This window comes from Lachancea thermotolerans (genome assembly GCF_000142805.1).
Source record: "Lachancea thermotolerans CBS 6340 chromosome D complete sequence".
NCBI lineage: Eukaryota > Fungi > Ascomycota > Saccharomycetes > Saccharomycetales > Saccharomycetaceae > Lachancea > Lachancea thermotolerans.
The window spans coordinates 362,733-378,475 of record NC_013080.1 but is presented as its reverse complement, the minus strand read 5'-3'; the positions used below and the strand labels follow the sequence as shown (position 1 = coordinate 378,475).

The 15,743-nt window shown below is 47.2% G+C and overlaps 8 protein-coding genes and 1 non-coding gene across 9 annotated transcripts; 5 read left to right on the top strand and 4 right to left on the bottom strand.

Annotated features, from left to right (window-relative positions):
- Positions 1-101: 101 nt before the first annotated feature.
- Positions 102-2,222, bottom strand: KLTH0D03894g (KLTH0D03894p; the record flags this gene model as incomplete). The annotated part of the gene is made up of 1 exon (XM_002552846.1): positions 102-2,222. One exon carries the CDS (start codon positions 2,220-2,222, stop codon positions 102-104), a length of 2,121 nt encoding a protein of 706 aa, XP_002552892.1.
- An 872-nt stretch (positions 2,223-3,094) lies between these two features.
- On the bottom strand, positions 3,095-4,039 carry RTS3 (Rts3p; the record flags this gene model as incomplete). Its single annotated transcript, XM_002552845.1, has 1 exon — positions 3,095-4,039. The coding sequence occupies one exon, from the start codon at positions 4,037-4,039 to the stop codon at positions 3,095-3,097; it is 945 nt and encodes a 314-aa protein (XP_002552891.1).
- Positions 4,040-4,750: 711 nt separating this feature from the next.
- KLTH0D03850r lies at positions 4,751-4,824 on the top strand. Its single transcript has one exon. It is a non-coding gene; the product is annotated as a tRNA-Val (tRNA).
- A 146-nt stretch (positions 4,825-4,970) lies between these two features.
- Positions 4,971-5,567, bottom strand: ALG13 (N-acetylglucosaminyldiphosphodolichol N-acetylglucosaminyltransferase catalytic subunit ALG13; the record flags this gene model as incomplete). Its single annotated transcript, XM_002552844.1, has 1 exon — positions 4,971-5,567. The coding sequence occupies one exon, from the start codon at positions 5,565-5,567 to the stop codon at positions 4,971-4,973; it is 597 nt and encodes a 198-aa protein (XP_002552890.1).
- A 234-nt stretch (positions 5,568-5,801) lies between these two features.
- Positions 5,802-7,019, top strand: RPT6 (proteasome regulatory particle base subunit RPT6; the record flags this gene model as incomplete). The annotated part of the gene is made up of 1 exon (XM_002552843.1): positions 5,802-7,019. The coding sequence occupies one exon, from the start codon at positions 5,802-5,804 to the stop codon at positions 7,017-7,019; it is 1,218 nt and encodes a 405-aa protein (XP_002552889.1).
- A 519-nt stretch (positions 7,020-7,538) lies between these two features.
- On the top strand, positions 7,539-10,829 carry KLTH0D03784g (KLTH0D03784p; the record flags this gene model as incomplete). The annotated part of the gene is made up of 1 exon (XM_002552842.1): positions 7,539-10,829. One exon carries the CDS (start codon positions 7,539-7,541, stop codon positions 10,827-10,829), a length of 3,291 nt encoding a protein of 1,096 aa, XP_002552888.1.
- Positions 10,830-11,079: 250 nt separating this feature from the next.
- TYW3 (tRNA methyltransferase TYW3) lies at positions 11,080-11,877 on the bottom strand (the record flags this gene model as incomplete). The annotated part of the gene is made up of 1 exon (XM_002552841.1): positions 11,080-11,877. The coding sequence occupies one exon, from the start codon at positions 11,875-11,877 to the stop codon at positions 11,080-11,082; it is 798 nt and encodes a 265-aa protein (XP_002552887.1).
- Positions 11,878-12,222: 345 nt separating this feature from the next.
- On the top strand, positions 12,223-13,285 carry GTR2 (Gtr2p; the record flags this gene model as incomplete). Its single annotated transcript, XM_002552840.1, has 2 exons — positions 12,223-12,278; positions 12,340-13,285. The coding sequence occupies 2 exons, from the start codon at positions 12,223-12,225 to the stop codon at positions 13,283-13,285; spliced, it is 1,002 nt and encodes a 333-aa protein (XP_002552886.1).
- A 400-nt stretch (positions 13,286-13,685) lies between these two features.
- Positions 13,686-15,686, top strand: KLTH0D03718g (Zn(II)2Cys6 transcription factor domain-containing protein; the record flags this gene model as incomplete). The annotated part of the gene is made up of 1 exon (XM_002552839.1): positions 13,686-15,686. One exon carries the CDS (start codon positions 13,686-13,688, stop codon positions 15,684-15,686), a length of 2,001 nt encoding a protein of 666 aa, XP_002552885.1.
- Between the last annotated feature and the right edge of the window lie 57 nt (positions 15,687-15,743).

Genomic DNA, 15,743 nt, shown 5'->3' with positions numbered 1-15,743 from the left:
AAGAACTAATGATTATTTCCCTGAAGAATCTTGCTTGGGTGAGAGAATAGGCGATTGGTCTAAGCAGACCGCCACAGACGAAATAAATGTCACGACTGCATTTACAGCAGAAGAAGAACGGCAAAAGCTATTCTGGGAACGGCCTTCGACGCACCGCCTGTGTAGGACGATAGTAAGGAGGCAGTGCTAGAGGCGGTTGGAAAGGGCTGCGTGCTAGTTGAGCCGAAAGAAAATGATTTAGGAGCGTAGGATGCGAAGGTGCTGCTGGTGGTATGCACCGAGCTCTGGGAGCTTGTGGGCCCCGACACGGTAGCTGGTGAGCTCGATGATGCGGCAGAAGACGGCACCTCCTCAGACTTGGAGGCGTTAGAACTGCTGGACGAGGGGGGTGTTGAAGTTGAAGTCGGAGCGGGAGCAGAGTCTGTCGTAGGCACGGCACAGTTGGTATCATTCGCCGCGGTGCACGACGTAGAAACCAGCAATACTGGAAGGCTGTTCGAGGCTGTGGGGATGGTTAGCGGGCCGGTGCTTGTGCTGGCTGTGCTAATTGGCTGCCCAGGGCTTGTGGTTGACAGAAGAGTGGAACTTGACAGAGTAGTTGACATATTGAGCCCCGGCAAGCTGCTGCTGACGGTGACGGTAGTGCTACTGGCAGTGGTGCTGCTGGCAGTGGTGCTGCTGGCAGGGGTGCTGCTGGCAGGGGTGCTGCTGGCAGGGGTGCTGCTGGCAGGGGTGCTGCTGGCGGAGCTCTCGAGGGTCCTGAAGCTAGAGTCTGTGGTTAGGGTGATAGAGGTACTCCCACTATTAGTAGTAGAATAAGTTGTAGTCAAAACGCTGGTGCTTGAAGTGCCAATGTCAGAAAAGCTGCTAGGAACATTTCCACTTGAAGTCACGGAGCTGGGTACGCCAGGGAATGATGTGCTACTTGTCAAGGTGCTGCTGGTTTGAGAACCCACACTTGGCGTGGAAGAGACCAAGCTTGATACGCTTTCGGCTGTTGGGCTTGAAGTGGAGACGCTCGAAAAGGCAGTAGAAGAAAAGGACGAAAAAGTAGCACTAGTACTCAAAGATCCAGGGATTGACGTAAGAGTCGTAGGAGTATTGGACTCAGACGACAATGAATGCTGCGTTTCGGAAACTGTCGTGGCCCTACTCGTCTCGGTAGAAGAAAAGCCAGTTCGCGAAGAAACCTTTGACGAGCTAGACAAGGAAACAGAAGAGGCTGAAGATTTTGAGGAACTCATTTCAGAGCTGAGGCTCGAGGTTCCGCTTGTAGTACTTGATTGAGTCGAAGATTGAGTCGTAGCGCTAGATGAAGTTGATATGGTTGAAACGAGGGTTGTTGTAGTACTGATAGAAGAACCAGGGTAAGTCGTGCAATCACAGCTTTCTGTTTCAGTTGTAGTAGACTTATTAAGTGTTGTGGTTGTCTTGGGCCCACTAGGGCTTGATTCCACATTACCTGAGCTTGTGCGTGCCACTGAAGATGATGCACTAGAGAGAGTGCTACTGGAAGATGTGTCACTTGAGATTGTGATAATCGAGGGTGTGGCGTTTGATGAAGCAATGCTTGATGGAGTGGTGCTTGAGATCGTGAAACTCGAGATTGTGCTGCTTGATGACGCGCTACTTGATGATGTGGTAGTCGAGATTGTGGTGCTTGAGGCCGTGCTACTTGCGGTTGTGGTACTTGAAGGCGTGGCACTTGAAGGCATGGCACTTGAAGGCGTGGCACTTGAAGGCATGGCACTTGAAGGCGTGGCACTTGAGGACTCGTCGCTTGCTGATGTACTGCTTGTTGGCGTGCTGCTTGAGTGTTTGGCAGATGGAACCGTTTCACTCGTTGAGCTAACGACGACCTCGCGGAAACTGATATTAGTGGTACATTTCCCACAGACATACGATGTTGATACTATGGTTGAAGAGATAGTTGTACTGGACAAGGGACTTGTTGGTATTGTGGATGTACTGCTAACAGATGTGGAAATTGAGCTTAATGAACTTTCATACTGGCTTGTAACACATTGATGACAGGCCGACGTTTCAACAGCTGTAGTTGAAGATGAGCTTAAGGTAGTCTCATGTTGATTAGTGGTGCACCTTCCGCAAACAAACGATGTGGTAATCGATTCCGTGGTGATAGTTGTTGTGCTCAGTGCTGAAATACACGAGGCAAAACCCCCAAAGGCAGTGAACAAAAGCAGGATAGGCCTGCAGAGCATGTTGGACCGAAAGAAAGGACGATGATATTGCAGTCAAATTACAATTAGTCGAAATGTAAGGTCTCAGCTTGCTTCAATTCCAAGGCGCATCTGCATCGTGTTTTATACTGAATATCAGAAATATGGACTGTAAGGATCGTTTCGGGTTCAAACCGCTTTAGCGCATCGTGAGGCCGATTCTAGGTTTATGCTGGATATGCAATACTGCTGGGTCGTTGTTCATTGTCTACACAGCTTACCAGCATTTTTGAGTTCTTTCATCCTATTCCAATTAAAGTTCCCGAAGAGGAAAGGATGTCGAGAGGACTTAACTAGACAATAAGGCATCAGTTGTCACCTCAAAAACCGTCACCATCGGATAGAGTAAGCATGCATAAGCCTTTAGTGGTGGCGGTGCCGCCCATTAAGTTAATTGAATACAGCTGCTGTTTGCCCATGACATTGTTATTATTTGCCACGATGGAATAGGAGCACAAGTGATTGTAATGCTGACACTGTATCCATTAAATTGAGGATGCCCGCCACAAAAGTTAGAATTGGCCTCGAAGATGTTTTATAGGCCACTTCTTCGCGGGCTTCCTGTTGAGGTTCTTCCCGAAAAATCATGAACCCCTTAGGATATCTTGTCATCAAAGTTCTGTTCTGAATGCCAAGTATCTTTGAAGCTCGTTAAAGTCAACAAACCAAAAAAACCGTTGTTTATGTATAAGCGAGAAACTACCTTTGGAGCCTGTAAAAAAAGATGTAACCTGTATGTTGAAGTATGAAAAATGCTGAAGTCTGTGTTGCTTGGCCAGGCGTGTAGACCAAGTCATGAACAAGCCAATGTGTGTAATCAAGGGGCAAATTAAACCGGGCGACTGCGTCCGTCATCATCTTGTGGATCGCTGAAGTTTATTTGAGCCCTCTGTAGACTTCATTGAGGAACGTCTTCTGCGGTAGCCGCAAGAGCCCGGCGCGTCGAGGCTGACATCAACAGCACCAAACTTGGACACGGGTGCAGGAGCGTAGAGGTCGACGAAGTCTCCGGAATTCTTGGGGGTTGCAGGGACAGATGATGATAAAGAGTTGCGCTTGCGCTGAAGCAAAAGAGTGGGGGTAAGTGTATCTATTGGTGTGGCGGACGAGGACGGCCTTCTAGAAAGGGCCGGGCTGCTTGCAGTGGGGGTTGCCGCTAAAACGCCTGGTGTAGTGCCTGCGTGAGACGAAGAAAGACTGCCGCTACCGCTGCTATTGCTAGCACAGCTGTTGAGTGAGGATCGCCTCGAGAGCGCAGGGCCCGCCGGCGTCTGAGGGTCGCCGTTCAAAACCGCGCACAGATTCTTGCGGAGCCTGTTATTTTCGTCTTTGAGCTGGTCGATCTCGCGCAGCAGTCGCACCACAATGGCATCCTGTTCGTTCTCCATTTCATTTATGATTTCTTCTGAAGAGAGACGCCTGGCGCGCGATCTTAGCGACGACAGAGAGGATGACGAGGAGCTCTGAACATTCAGGGTCGGCCTTGTGGGCCTCCCTGGTGTCCTAGCCGGCGAAGGTGCTTTGAATGTGTGTTGCTTGTCGGCCATCGCGCTGCCGGAAGAGCTGAGTGTGTAGTGAGGTACGGCAGGACGACCGCTCCTTGTGTAGTCTTGCGGGCTCTGTGGCGCGGCGTCGGGCGTCACGACAATGGAATCAACCACCGTGAGTTGGTCTAAGTCTTGTTGCGCGCTTTTGCCACAGCCCTTTCCCAGGCCCTCTTCCCAGTTGACGCTATCGAGGTGATGTGGTTCCTTGTATAGCGTAACGGCCTTGTGTTGTGCGTGTGTTGTAACCTCCATGTCTATCTCTATCTTCTTTGTTATTTAGCTTCTTTCTACGTGAACACAGGGCCAGCTCATCGATTCTCCATCATTCTTATATACTTGCCCTCCGGTTTTTGATCCGGCAGCCCCCACGCCTTCTGTGACCTGCCTTGCTTTGTCATACATTTTTAGAGATAGTGGCTTTTGGACGTTCCGTATAGCTGCCTCGCTCCCTTACTCAACCCTACGTGGCAAAATCTGCTCGTAAGCACGAAAACTCAACCTGCGACGGATGAACGACGCTCTTTTCCAACGAATCAAAACCATATCCCAAATTGGTTTCACCCGTGCTCATCACAATATGCAGCACGCCCCGTCATAACCTTTTCAGCCACATTACATTATCAGTGTGATTAACCATGAATCACGCTTCTAAATCGAGTATCTAAGTCTCACGGCTCACATGCACACACAGAGTCGCGACCTCTTTAAGGTTTCAGGTGCGGCTGACAGGACTCTAACCCCAATTTGCCGTTAGAACATCAAGATACTGCAAGAGTAACTATGTAAGAAGTCACTGGCATGAGATAAGATTACGATAGCATCCCCCTGGCCATGTCTGGCCCAAGTAATTGTGCTGCTTACTCCAGATAGAGATATGAGATTGAGATAAATGTCTTCAATCGTTAACTTGATGTTCTGGTTGATTTATTGACGCTTTGCTTCCATTAATCTCAACAAATAATTGGTTTCGTGGTCTAGTCGGTTATGGCATCTGCTTAACACGCAGAACGTCCCCAGTTCGATCCTGGGCGAAATCAGTTACTTTTTTGTTTTTGTTTCGGCCAGCGGCACAACCACGAAAAATATACCTTCAAGTTTAACGAGCGCGGATACGTGTTAACTCAGCACCCGAGAAGGCTTTAAATCGGAACGTTCTGGATATCTACTAACTATACGAGCCGCGCTACGATTGGGCAACGTCCATAAGGAGCCGCTCAAAGGACGAGTTGTAGCCGTTCGGCAGGGGGACTTGCGGCGCAGCCTCCACTCGGCGCAGTGCCGCGATCAATGCTTTAGGCTGGGCGGCGGCCGATTGCAGATGGCCACGTGATTCAAATTTTCGTGCTATCTGCAGCTGGTGGTTGTCCATTAGTGACGTGTTGGCGACCACCAGCAGGCGCTTGCCCAGCCGCAGCGCGTCCACAATGGAGCCGGTGCCCGCGTGCGAGATGACCAAATCAGCGTTGTCGCGCAGCAGCTCGTGAATGGCGCCTGTGAACTCGAACCCGCAAACCTCGAGGGACTGATAATGCCCTCGCACCTGTACCTCGACCCCCGCTGCTAGGTTTGAGGCCCCGTTATCTGCGGGCTCTTCCACATGAGCGCGTACGCATCCTAGGAGCTGTGCAAACTTTGATGTATATCCTCGCCCGTACTGCACGATTAGTCTTGTGTAATGCATCCTTAGTAGTGTATCGAGCACCTGTTTATCCAGAAGTGCAGCTATAAGTTCAGGAAATGGTACGGTCGCGCCGCAGGTTACGACGACCGTTGAACCCATTGCTGTGCAGTACAAGATGATACAACTTTCCTTCGCTAAGAATATGACAGAAAGGATATTCAAGAGTTCGTTAGGGTTGAATCCTAATTGTATCACTTCTTCGTCCGATGTGACATCAACACTCTGGTCTCAAGGCTCCCTCTTTTTTCAGAATATTACAGCTTGACTGTGAACTGGCCGGTGGCAAAAGATCTGATCAAGAGATACGCACAAGTATTGACCGCTGAAAATCCAATGAGTGCAGCAGCAGTGAGCGAGGTGACTCTCAACACCCACGAAAGTGGTATTAAGCCCTTTTTCGACCAGAAAATACAAGACACGGAGCTCAAGATTAGAGCTAAAACCCAAAACCTAAGAAGGTTGGAAGCACAAAGAAATGCACTAAATGACAAAGTGCGGTTCATCAAGGACGAACTGAGGCTGCTTCAGGAACCAGGCTCTTATGTGGGCGAGGTTGTTAAGGTGGTATCAGACAAGAAGGTTTTGGTCAAGATCCAGCCGGAGGGGAAATATATTGTGGACATCGCGAAAGACATTAATGTCAAAGACCTCAAAGCATCGCAGCGTGTGTGCCTGAAGAGTGACTCTTACGCGCTTCACAAAATCCTAGAGAACAAGGTCGACCCTCTGGTCTCGCTTATGATGGTGGAGAAGGTGCCAGATTCTACCTACGATATGGTGGGTGGCCTAACCAAGCAAATTAAGGAAATTAAAGAAGTTATTGAGCTGCCTGTAAAACATCCAGAGCTTTTCGAAAGTCTTGGAATTGCACAACCAAAAGGTGTTATTCTGTATGGGCCGCCCGGCACTGGCAAAACGCTTTTGGCAAGGGCCGTAGCGCATCACACAGACTGCAAATTTATCCGTGTGAGTGGTGCGGAGCTGGTGCAGAAGTACATTGGTGAGGGATCGCGTATGGTGAGAGAGCTGTTTATCATGGCTCGCGAGCACGCACCTTCCATCATATTCATGGACGAAATTGACTCTATCGGTTCCAGCCGTGTGGAAGGTGGCTCTGGTGGTGGCGACTCTGAGGTTCAGCGTACCATGTTGGAATTGCTGAATCAATTAGACGGCTTCGAGACCTCTAAAGACATTAAGATTATTATGGCAACCAATAGACTGGATATTTTGGATCCTGCGCTTCTAAGACCGGGAAGAATTGACCGTAAAATCGAATTTCCACCTCCAACAGTTGCGGCTAGGGCTGAAATATTGCGGATCCACTCCAGAAAGATGAATTTGACCCGTGGTATTAATTTGCGCAAGATCGCAGAGAAAATGAACGGCTGTTCGGGAGCTGATGTCAAAGGTGTGTGTACAGAAGCAGGTATGTTTGCACTCCGGGAGAGGCGAATTCACGTCACCCAAGAAGACTTCGAGCTCGCCGTCGGTAAGGTTATGAATAAGAATGATGAGACAGCCATCTCAGTAGCAAAGCTATTCAAGTAATTGCACTCTGCCTTCTTTCAAACGACTCCAGGCGCCGTAGGCATCGCACTTTGGTGAACTTTGGCTCGAAATGCCGACAGTGAGGCGTTAAGGTCAGATCACAGTAGGAAGCGCTACAAGGGCGTTTTGATGCTCCGGTCTATGCCAATAAGGGCGTAGAACTATCAAAAGCCGGTTTCACAGTATATGGCCCTCTTATTAGACCAATAACCACTTATACACTCGGCGTGGCCGTCAATTGCATGATATGTATCCGTTATAAGTACCATCTTCCAGCACGAAACCAAGCAAAATTTTTCCCTTCTATTAGCACATTGATGGATGAAGAAAATTTTTAAATCAAACACTCTTCTCATCGGAATCAATCTTGTCGAACAAAAGGTCACACAGATTTCACTAGCAAAAGAAGTGATATTCTGTTGGAATCAGAAGTGGGAAGCAATTCTAACGGAAGATCGAAGTTAGAGATCTTTACGGGTTTTTCATTGATAGAGAAAGTTCGGTTGGAGAAGTTCCAAAATGAGCGAGCAACAAACGGGCGAAAAACCCTCTGGCACTGAGTCTCAGCAACCAGTGCAACCCAACCAGCCGTACCAACAACAGCAGAGATACCCAAGGAACAGTGGTCAAAAAAGCAGTGGCCAAAAAGGCTCCAGATCGAACTCTAAATCCTACAACGGATATCAAGGCAACAATGGCGGAAACGGCGGTGGCAACCACAGATATAACAAAAATGGCTTTCACCATAAGAACAACAGAAGCGCTGGTGCTGTCCCTGGCATGCAGTGGGCTTACGGGTCATATGGCATGGCTGGCCAGCCTCAGTTCTACCCTTCTTACGGATACGGTTACGTTCCGGCTATGGCTGCTCAAGGCTATAACCCAGCAGGTGGTCCCTCCAGTTCAGCGTCACCAGTTGAGCCTGCTGCTACTTTGACACCAACGACTCCTGTCTCCAAAAAAATTGAAATTACAAACAGATCTGGAGAGCATGTCGACCTCAACGCGATTCACAGCCAGCACATTTCGTCATCCGCCGGGCAGCCCGCTCACTCGCCCGTGAAAGAGTCTAGTACACCTGCTGCACCTACTCCTGAACCCAAAGCTGCTGTGGAGCCCAGCAAACCAGCCACCCCGGAACCAAGTAAAACTGAGCCTTCGGCTGATGATTTATTGAAGATGAGTTTCTTGGAACAAGTTAGAATGAGAAAAGCGATGCGCGCACAAAAGAAGGCTGGCGATTCTCCATCAGTCCAAACGGCGGAAGTTATTGCTTCTGCACCAGAGGTCAAAACTGAGTCGGCTCCCGAAGCTGCTACTCCAACGCCAAAGGTGCCATCCGAAAACTCTTCAAACGATGTGACGAATGCCACCCAAGAAGCTGTGTCGAGTGATGCTCAAGGAATTCATGAGGAAAGCATTCCGAAAGATGCGCCAAAGGATGACTCTGCCACTACTCAAAACCCCTCTGTGGAAACAGTTGCTGAAGCTACTTCTAAGGCTCCCGTGGCAACTGATGCAGATGCGCCAAGTGAGCAATCAGAAACTGTTGTAGTGAAGGCTGTTTCGAAGGCTGCTCCAGAAGTTATCTCAGAAGCTGTTCCAGAAGCTGCTACAGAAGCTGCTCCAGAGACTGCTCCAGAGACTGCTCCAGAGACTGCTCCAGAGACTGCTCCAGAAGCTACTCCAGAAGCTACTCCAGAAGCTACTCCAGAAGCTGTCCCAGAAGTTGCCCCAGAAGCTGCCCCAGAATCTGCACCAGAGCCTGAAAAGGAGACTAGCATTGTCACTGAAAATACTGAGGCTTCTGAACCTGTTAAGGAAGACGCCCAACCAGCTCGTCCTTTGACATTTTCAGAAAAGTTGAAGCTGAAAACTAAAGCATCTGCTAAAAGTGATGCTGACACCACTGCAACTGATACTCAACCAGGTGAGACTGCTTCCACTTCAGAGCCTACCGGAGAGGCCGAACCACAAGACGCATCTGAAAAGGCTTCCGAAGCCTCTGAGGAAGCCGAGGTCGCCAACACCGCCCCCGTGGAAGAAGAGCAGAAGATTGATAGTGCGGCTGAACCAGAATTGCAAGTCAGTGCTGAAGCTAAGGAACCCACTGGTGAGGAACCAAAGGCCGAGGGTGATCAAGAAGACTCCGATGTTGATGATGGTAGAATTACCATGACAGAGTTCTTGGCTAGATTGGATCAGGTTTCACCTGTTGATGATATCTACTCGTTCAAGTACCCAGAAGGTATCGAGGCTCCTGACGCAAGATACAAGAGGGAAAAGGCCAAATACACTTACGGCCCAACCTTCCTGCTGCAGTTCAAGGACAAGGTTAATGTTCGTCCTGATGCTGAATGGAAAGAAAAGGTTGCATCTAAAATTGTAATCCCACCTGGCAGTGTTAGACCAGGCGGAAGAAGCAGAGGTGACTCCAAATTTGGGCCAGGTGCAGGCTTCAAGAAGAGCGGTTCTTTGAGGGGAATGGAAGGTAGATCCAACTCTCGCTCTTCTTCCAAGAGAAAATCAAAGAAGATGGGTGATGACAGAAAATCTAATAGAGCATACACTTCAAGAAAAGACCGTGAGAGAATGGCTGAAGAGGATGACAAACCTAAGGAGGACGTTGCTCCTCTAATCCCTAGCGCCAACAGATGGGTTCCAAAGTCCAAGCAGAAGAAGACTGAGAAGAAATTCGCACCAGATGGTGTTACCGAGCTGCTCAATAAGGAGGAGGCCCAAAGAAAGATGAAATCTTTGCTGAACAAGTTGACTCTAGAAAAATTCGATCCAATTTCCGAGGAGATTATCAAGATCGCTGACCAGTCGAAATGGGAAACTGATTGTGAGACTTTGAAGGTCGTTATCGAAGAGATTTTCATGAAGGCCTGTGATGAGCCTCATTGGTCTTCAATGTATGCACAACTGTGCGGTAAGGTGGTGAAGGACATGGATCCTGAGATCAAAGAGGAAGGAAACGAAGGAAAGGCCGGTCCAAAGTTGGTTTTGCATTACTTGGTCGACAGATGTCATGCTGAGTTCCAAAAGGGTTGGACCGACAAGCTTCCTACAAAGGAAGACGGCAGCCCTCTTGAACCTGAAATGATGTCTGATGAGTATTATCAAATGGCCGCGGCGAAGAGAAGAGGTTTGGGTTTGGTAAGACTCATTGGTTTCCTCTACCGTTCTCATCTCCTGACTGCTAAGATGATGTTCGAGTGTTTCCGTAGGTTGATGAAAGATTTGGCAGACAGTCCAACGGAAGAGACTTTGGAGTCTGTTATTGAGCTCTTGAACACAGTGGGTGAACAATTTGAGAAAGACCGTTTGGTGCAGCCAAGCGGGTCATTGGAAGGCTCTACTGTCCTTGACCAGCTATTCTACATGCTGGATAAGATCACTGAAAGCAGCGAAATATCAAGCAGAATTAAGTTCAAGCTGGTTGATATGAAAGAGCTGAGAGAAGTTAAGCATTGGAATAGCACTAAGAGAGATGAGGGTCCAAAGACGATCCAGCAAATTCACGAAGAGGAAGCAGCTAAGAAGGCTATGGAGGAAAGAGAACGCAAAATGAAGGGAAGTTCAAGATCTGGATCTAGAAGAAACAACTCCAACTCGATGATGGGTAATAGAAGCAACTCGAGGAGGGAACCTGTCTCCGTTTCTAAGGACAGCTTCATTTCCACTCGCTCCTCTTCTTTGAGACATGTTCAGAGTGCCGCTCCGGCCAAGGAGGAGACCCCAGCTCAAAAAACTGCTGTGAACATGTTTGATGCATTGATGGGTGCCGAATCTGATGATGATGAATAGAAAGTTTGAAGCGATTCGATAAACGCCGAAACGACAATACGAATTCCCTTTAATATGTGTCATGATTACCGATCCCACTTTTTCCTTTTAATGGACAACAACATTCTGTACATTTAGCGCAAACTCAATTGAAAAATCCAATTAAAGTTTTGTTTTTTGGAAACCTGTGGCATTGCAACGCAACCGCTTGTACCTATAATCATTCTGTAAACTACTATATACTCTACCGAACTAATTGGCTTCTTTTTAGCTAGTTCTGGGTGTCTTGACTCCGAACCATTTTTTGCCTAAGGAGGCCCTCTTTAATTTTGCGTTCTCTGCGCTCTTCTTTCGTTTCAACCTTATCTAAATCTTTTGGAGTCTCAAGGGGAGCCTTCAGTATATGAGCCTCTATTTTTTTGTATAGCTCCTGCATCTTGTTCTCGTTTTCGGTAAACTTGCCCAAGGTGATGTGATCCATCAGCTCAATGTATTTTGAATCAACAAAAAAGACTAGCTTACTTGTTAGTTCGTTCAAGTAGCCAATCGGTACATCTAACTTGATGTTGACTCTCAGCGCTACGATGTTGTTGCTTCCGATACCACTTTCACGGAACCCACACGACATGGCAGTGTTGAATAACGCAGAAGCGCTGCGAAAATCGCGGCATTTAACGTGCAGGATAAAGGGTTCGTATTTGTATAAAATATACCTTGTAGAGGCATCCATATACCCCGGGTTGTAGTCGGGCTGGAATGATACAGGCTCTTCCAACTTTTCAAACCAGGACTTGACCTGCTCACGATCGTGAGTTACAAAAAGCCACTTCCCGCCCTCGCCCTTGCCTCCGGTCTTAATTTCTTTGTCATGAACCTTATTGCCCTCTACAAAAACACTGAGACGGCCTGAACAGGAAGATGTCGTCACCATGTCCATGTGTGAGTTGATGAGATTCATGATTGGAAAACAGAGCTCATCAATAGTGCCCTTGGGAGACAGGTCAAGTGAGCTGCTTTTAATTTCAGCCAAGATGTGCTCTTTCTTCTGCTGAAATGCATCTTGTACCATATTGGTGGAAATGAATCCAATGCTTAGTCCGCTTTCGAGTTGTAGCTGAGATGAGCTCACATTGTATTTTCATCATCGTGGTCAGTCACTGTGAAATTATAAAGACAGAGAGAGAAGGAAAGCGATTCATCGCTGCCAAGAGACTCTAGGGAGTTAAACGCGTTATCCACGTTGGCTATATCTAACTCGCATGCCCTCATCGCTGACTACTTCTCTCCTCAGGTGCCGGTTTTGTGTTCACGTGACTTGATGATACTTTGGACCGTAAATTCAACTTGCACTACTTCAGTCGGCTCAGTAAAGCTTTATTGAGTAACGAAGAAGAGCTAAGCGAAGAAGACCAGCATGAACTCCGAAGAGAACAGCGATAAGGCTACAATTCTTCTCATGGGCCTCAGAAGGTATGTTAATTGTCTACTGTAATAACTGATGCGTTTTCTTACTAACAAAGTTAATCCTTAGAGGCGGAAAGTCTTCTATTTGTAAGGTAGTGTTTCACAACATGCAGCCTCTCGATACACTATATTTGGAGTCAACATCCAACCCGACTATGGAGCACTTTTCCACCCTTATAGACCTAGCCGTGATGGAGCTTCCAGGCCAGCTGAACTATTTCGAGCCCAATTACGATTCAGAGCGCTTGTTCAAGAGCGTTGGCGCATTGGTTTACGTTATAGATTCCCAGGATGAATACATGAACGCTCTCACGAATTTCGCAATCATTGTGGAGTATGCCTACAAGGTGAACCCTGATATCAATATCGAGGTGCTAATCCACAAAGTGGATGGACTCAGCGAGGACTTCAAAGTTGATACGCAAAGGGATATAATGCAGCGCACAGGGGAAGAACTACTAGAACTGGGCCTCGATGGCGTGCAAGTCTCTTTTTACCTAACTTCAATTTTTGATCATTCAATATACGAGGCCTTTTCTCGCATAGTTCAAAAACTGGTCCCAGAACTACCATTTCTAGAAAACATGCTGGACAATCTGGTACAGCATTCTAAAATTGAGAAGTGTTTCCTTTTCGATATCAACTCCAAAATATATGTTTCCACTGATTCGTCGCCGGTCGACATTGTGACGTATGAAACTTGCGCAGAATTTGTCGACGTTACGATCGACTTGCACGACCTTTACAAAATACAAGGTAAGGAAGACGCTTTGGCTGGTAGCACCGGCAATAAACCGCCTCCTGAAGTGAAGGGTGTATCAGCCCTCAACAACGGCGTCGTTATATACTTAAGGCAGATGATTCGCGGGCTTGCTCTAGTCGCCCTCATTAGGCCAGACGACACTGACGTTGAAAGCTGTCTTACGGTAGTCGATTACAACGTCGACATTTTTAAGAAAGGCCTCGAGCAAGTCTGGGCTCATGCCAGAATTACATCACCAGAAGGAAAATAAGAGCACTCTACTATCGCGCCTACCTGTTGCATGGCGACTAGAAATTTTAACTAGTTCATTCTCTTCCGTCAATTCAAAACACCCGCCTTTCGCCTTCCTTTTATGTGCAAGGGTTAGCATTTCATCCTTCGTCTTCGAAGTTCTCAGAATTGTTCACAATGTGCACGCTGAGCGACGCTTTCAGGCCGACCTGTAGAGAGACTCTCAAACTTCCGAATCAGATTTTGTTAGCTACTGTCAATGGGCACAGCGTACGTACCTCTTGAATAACTTGCGTCCTTGAGCGACAAGACGTTATTTCGAAAACTTTCTGAATTGATGATGTTTACGCGTTATATTAGATTTTTTCTTCGACCACAACAAACAATTGAAGAAAACCCTCCGATAGAGGGCCGGCGCTATGTCAAGAGCGCCAGAGGATGGCTTTGAAAGCATGCCAAGCAGCAGAGAATCAGAAGCAGGCGGTCAGAAGCGGCCCAATGACTGTGACCAAGACCATCTGAGCCAAAAGAAGCGAGTGACAAGAAGGAGACATAGAAACTCGAGACTTGGATGTGACGAATGTAAAAGGAGGAGGATTAAGTGCGACGAGACCATCCCAGAGTGCCGTAATTGTCAAAACCGTCAAAAAAGGGAACCGGGTAAAAGGTGTTCATATTTGTCTATGAATGAAGAGGAGTTGCAAAGCTTTAAACTCAAAAAACAACAGAATAGACTGGTGGAAGGAACGAGAGTCAACAAGATCCTGGAGGACCATCCAGATGAAATTGCTTATGAAATCAAGATGATTGCACACGAGAGCGTTGAGCTCCCAGTTTCTGTCTGGACCTGCGTCTCGGGAATGGAAAGTGTACGCGTTCCCAAAGCACTTTACCTACAAGTTCTGTTAAACGCCAATCAGGACTGGGATATGTCTTCAAGGTCTTTCGTAGTTCTTGCTCTTTATTCCATCATGAACTCGATGAGCCACAAGATTACATTAGCAGACCAGGGGCAAGGCGATTCAGCACAAGAAATACTCCTAGCTGAGCGAGAAATCTTGGAGAGAATCGCAGTCAAATATAAAAAAGAGTTTTTGACCTATGCGCGGGAAATCATATCGATGTTTTTGACGTCTAAGGCTGCAGTTGGAAATGAATATCTCGGGACGCGATTACTGATCACCAATACGGTTTTGCAATATATTCAGCTGTACTCCAATGCACAGTATGACAGCAATCACTATGCTGCAATGATTGACATGTGCCTGGAAATTTATAAGAACAATGACCCGGAGAAAGTTGTACGAACCGTGCAGTTTTATTGGAGCTCTATGCCGAGAAACCTATTTCATTTGTATTTTCCTGCATATTCCACAGACCTGCTATTCGAATTGAAGGCCGTTCTAAAAGAGTTTGAGCCAATCATATTAGCGGCCGGTGATGAAAGAGTGCAACTACATCACAAGGAGCTCGGGGATTTTATTCATTACGTGATAGGCTTGCTGCCCCTTTCAACCAGCGTTTTGCCTCTGCCGGTCGATGAGTTGTACGAAATGTACCGTACATGGTTTTTGGGTATACCTTCAGAGGCCTTCTGCATATCGCGTACCATGCCCGGGGTTCAGCGGGTTTTCTATACTTTCTACCATTCAATCGCGTCATACTTGAACAACTTGTTCCCTGCAGGATGCTACTTGATGTCGCGCCCTTTCCACGGCCCCACAAGTCTCTATCCGTTTTCTTTGAATATTGTGTTTGAAGACCTGGACCACTTACTCGGTCCGTTTGCTGAGTTTTCCGTGCGCCTCTTATCTTTCATGGAGAGGAGAGAGCACATTCTTCAAAACTTCTTCGAGGTGAAAGACCCGTTGCCACCTGGACTGCATAAATTTAGGTTCCAAAAGGGCGAGGTTCGAAACCTCAAAGAGAAATTTATCTCTTCTTTGAGAGAAGAACTGATAACATGGGATAACTATCCTGATTTAGTACCGAATACTGAGCATAGTGAAGGCAAAGACATGAAATATTTCGTTCTAACTGAACGTGAAGCTGCTAAGAGCCAAATACAAAGGTGGCGACAAGCCAAAAATACTTACAGCGGGGCCGAGCATTTTCCAACTGAGAGTAATGGACTGTTGATAGACCAGATTCTCGAGCAAATGAAAAGCGCAGATCCTTTCCTCGCGATGCAACGGAAAAAGCCATTGGGTAGTTTCGGGATTGAATACTCAAGCGACAGAGGGTACCAGATGGGCGATCGAGGGCTTTTCCAGCAGGATTGTGACGTTAGCCTGTTTTTTGAACAGAGCTCCCCGGCGTTCCTTTCAGTTTTGCCTTCAGTGGAACATGTCCAGGATTACAAGGCAGACAGGATTTGTGTGGTTTCAAATACAGGCAGCCGAAAGTTGTATAATTATTAATAAAACAAACAGAGATTGGTAAACAGCCATGTTTTTGTCTATAATTATGGCAAATTT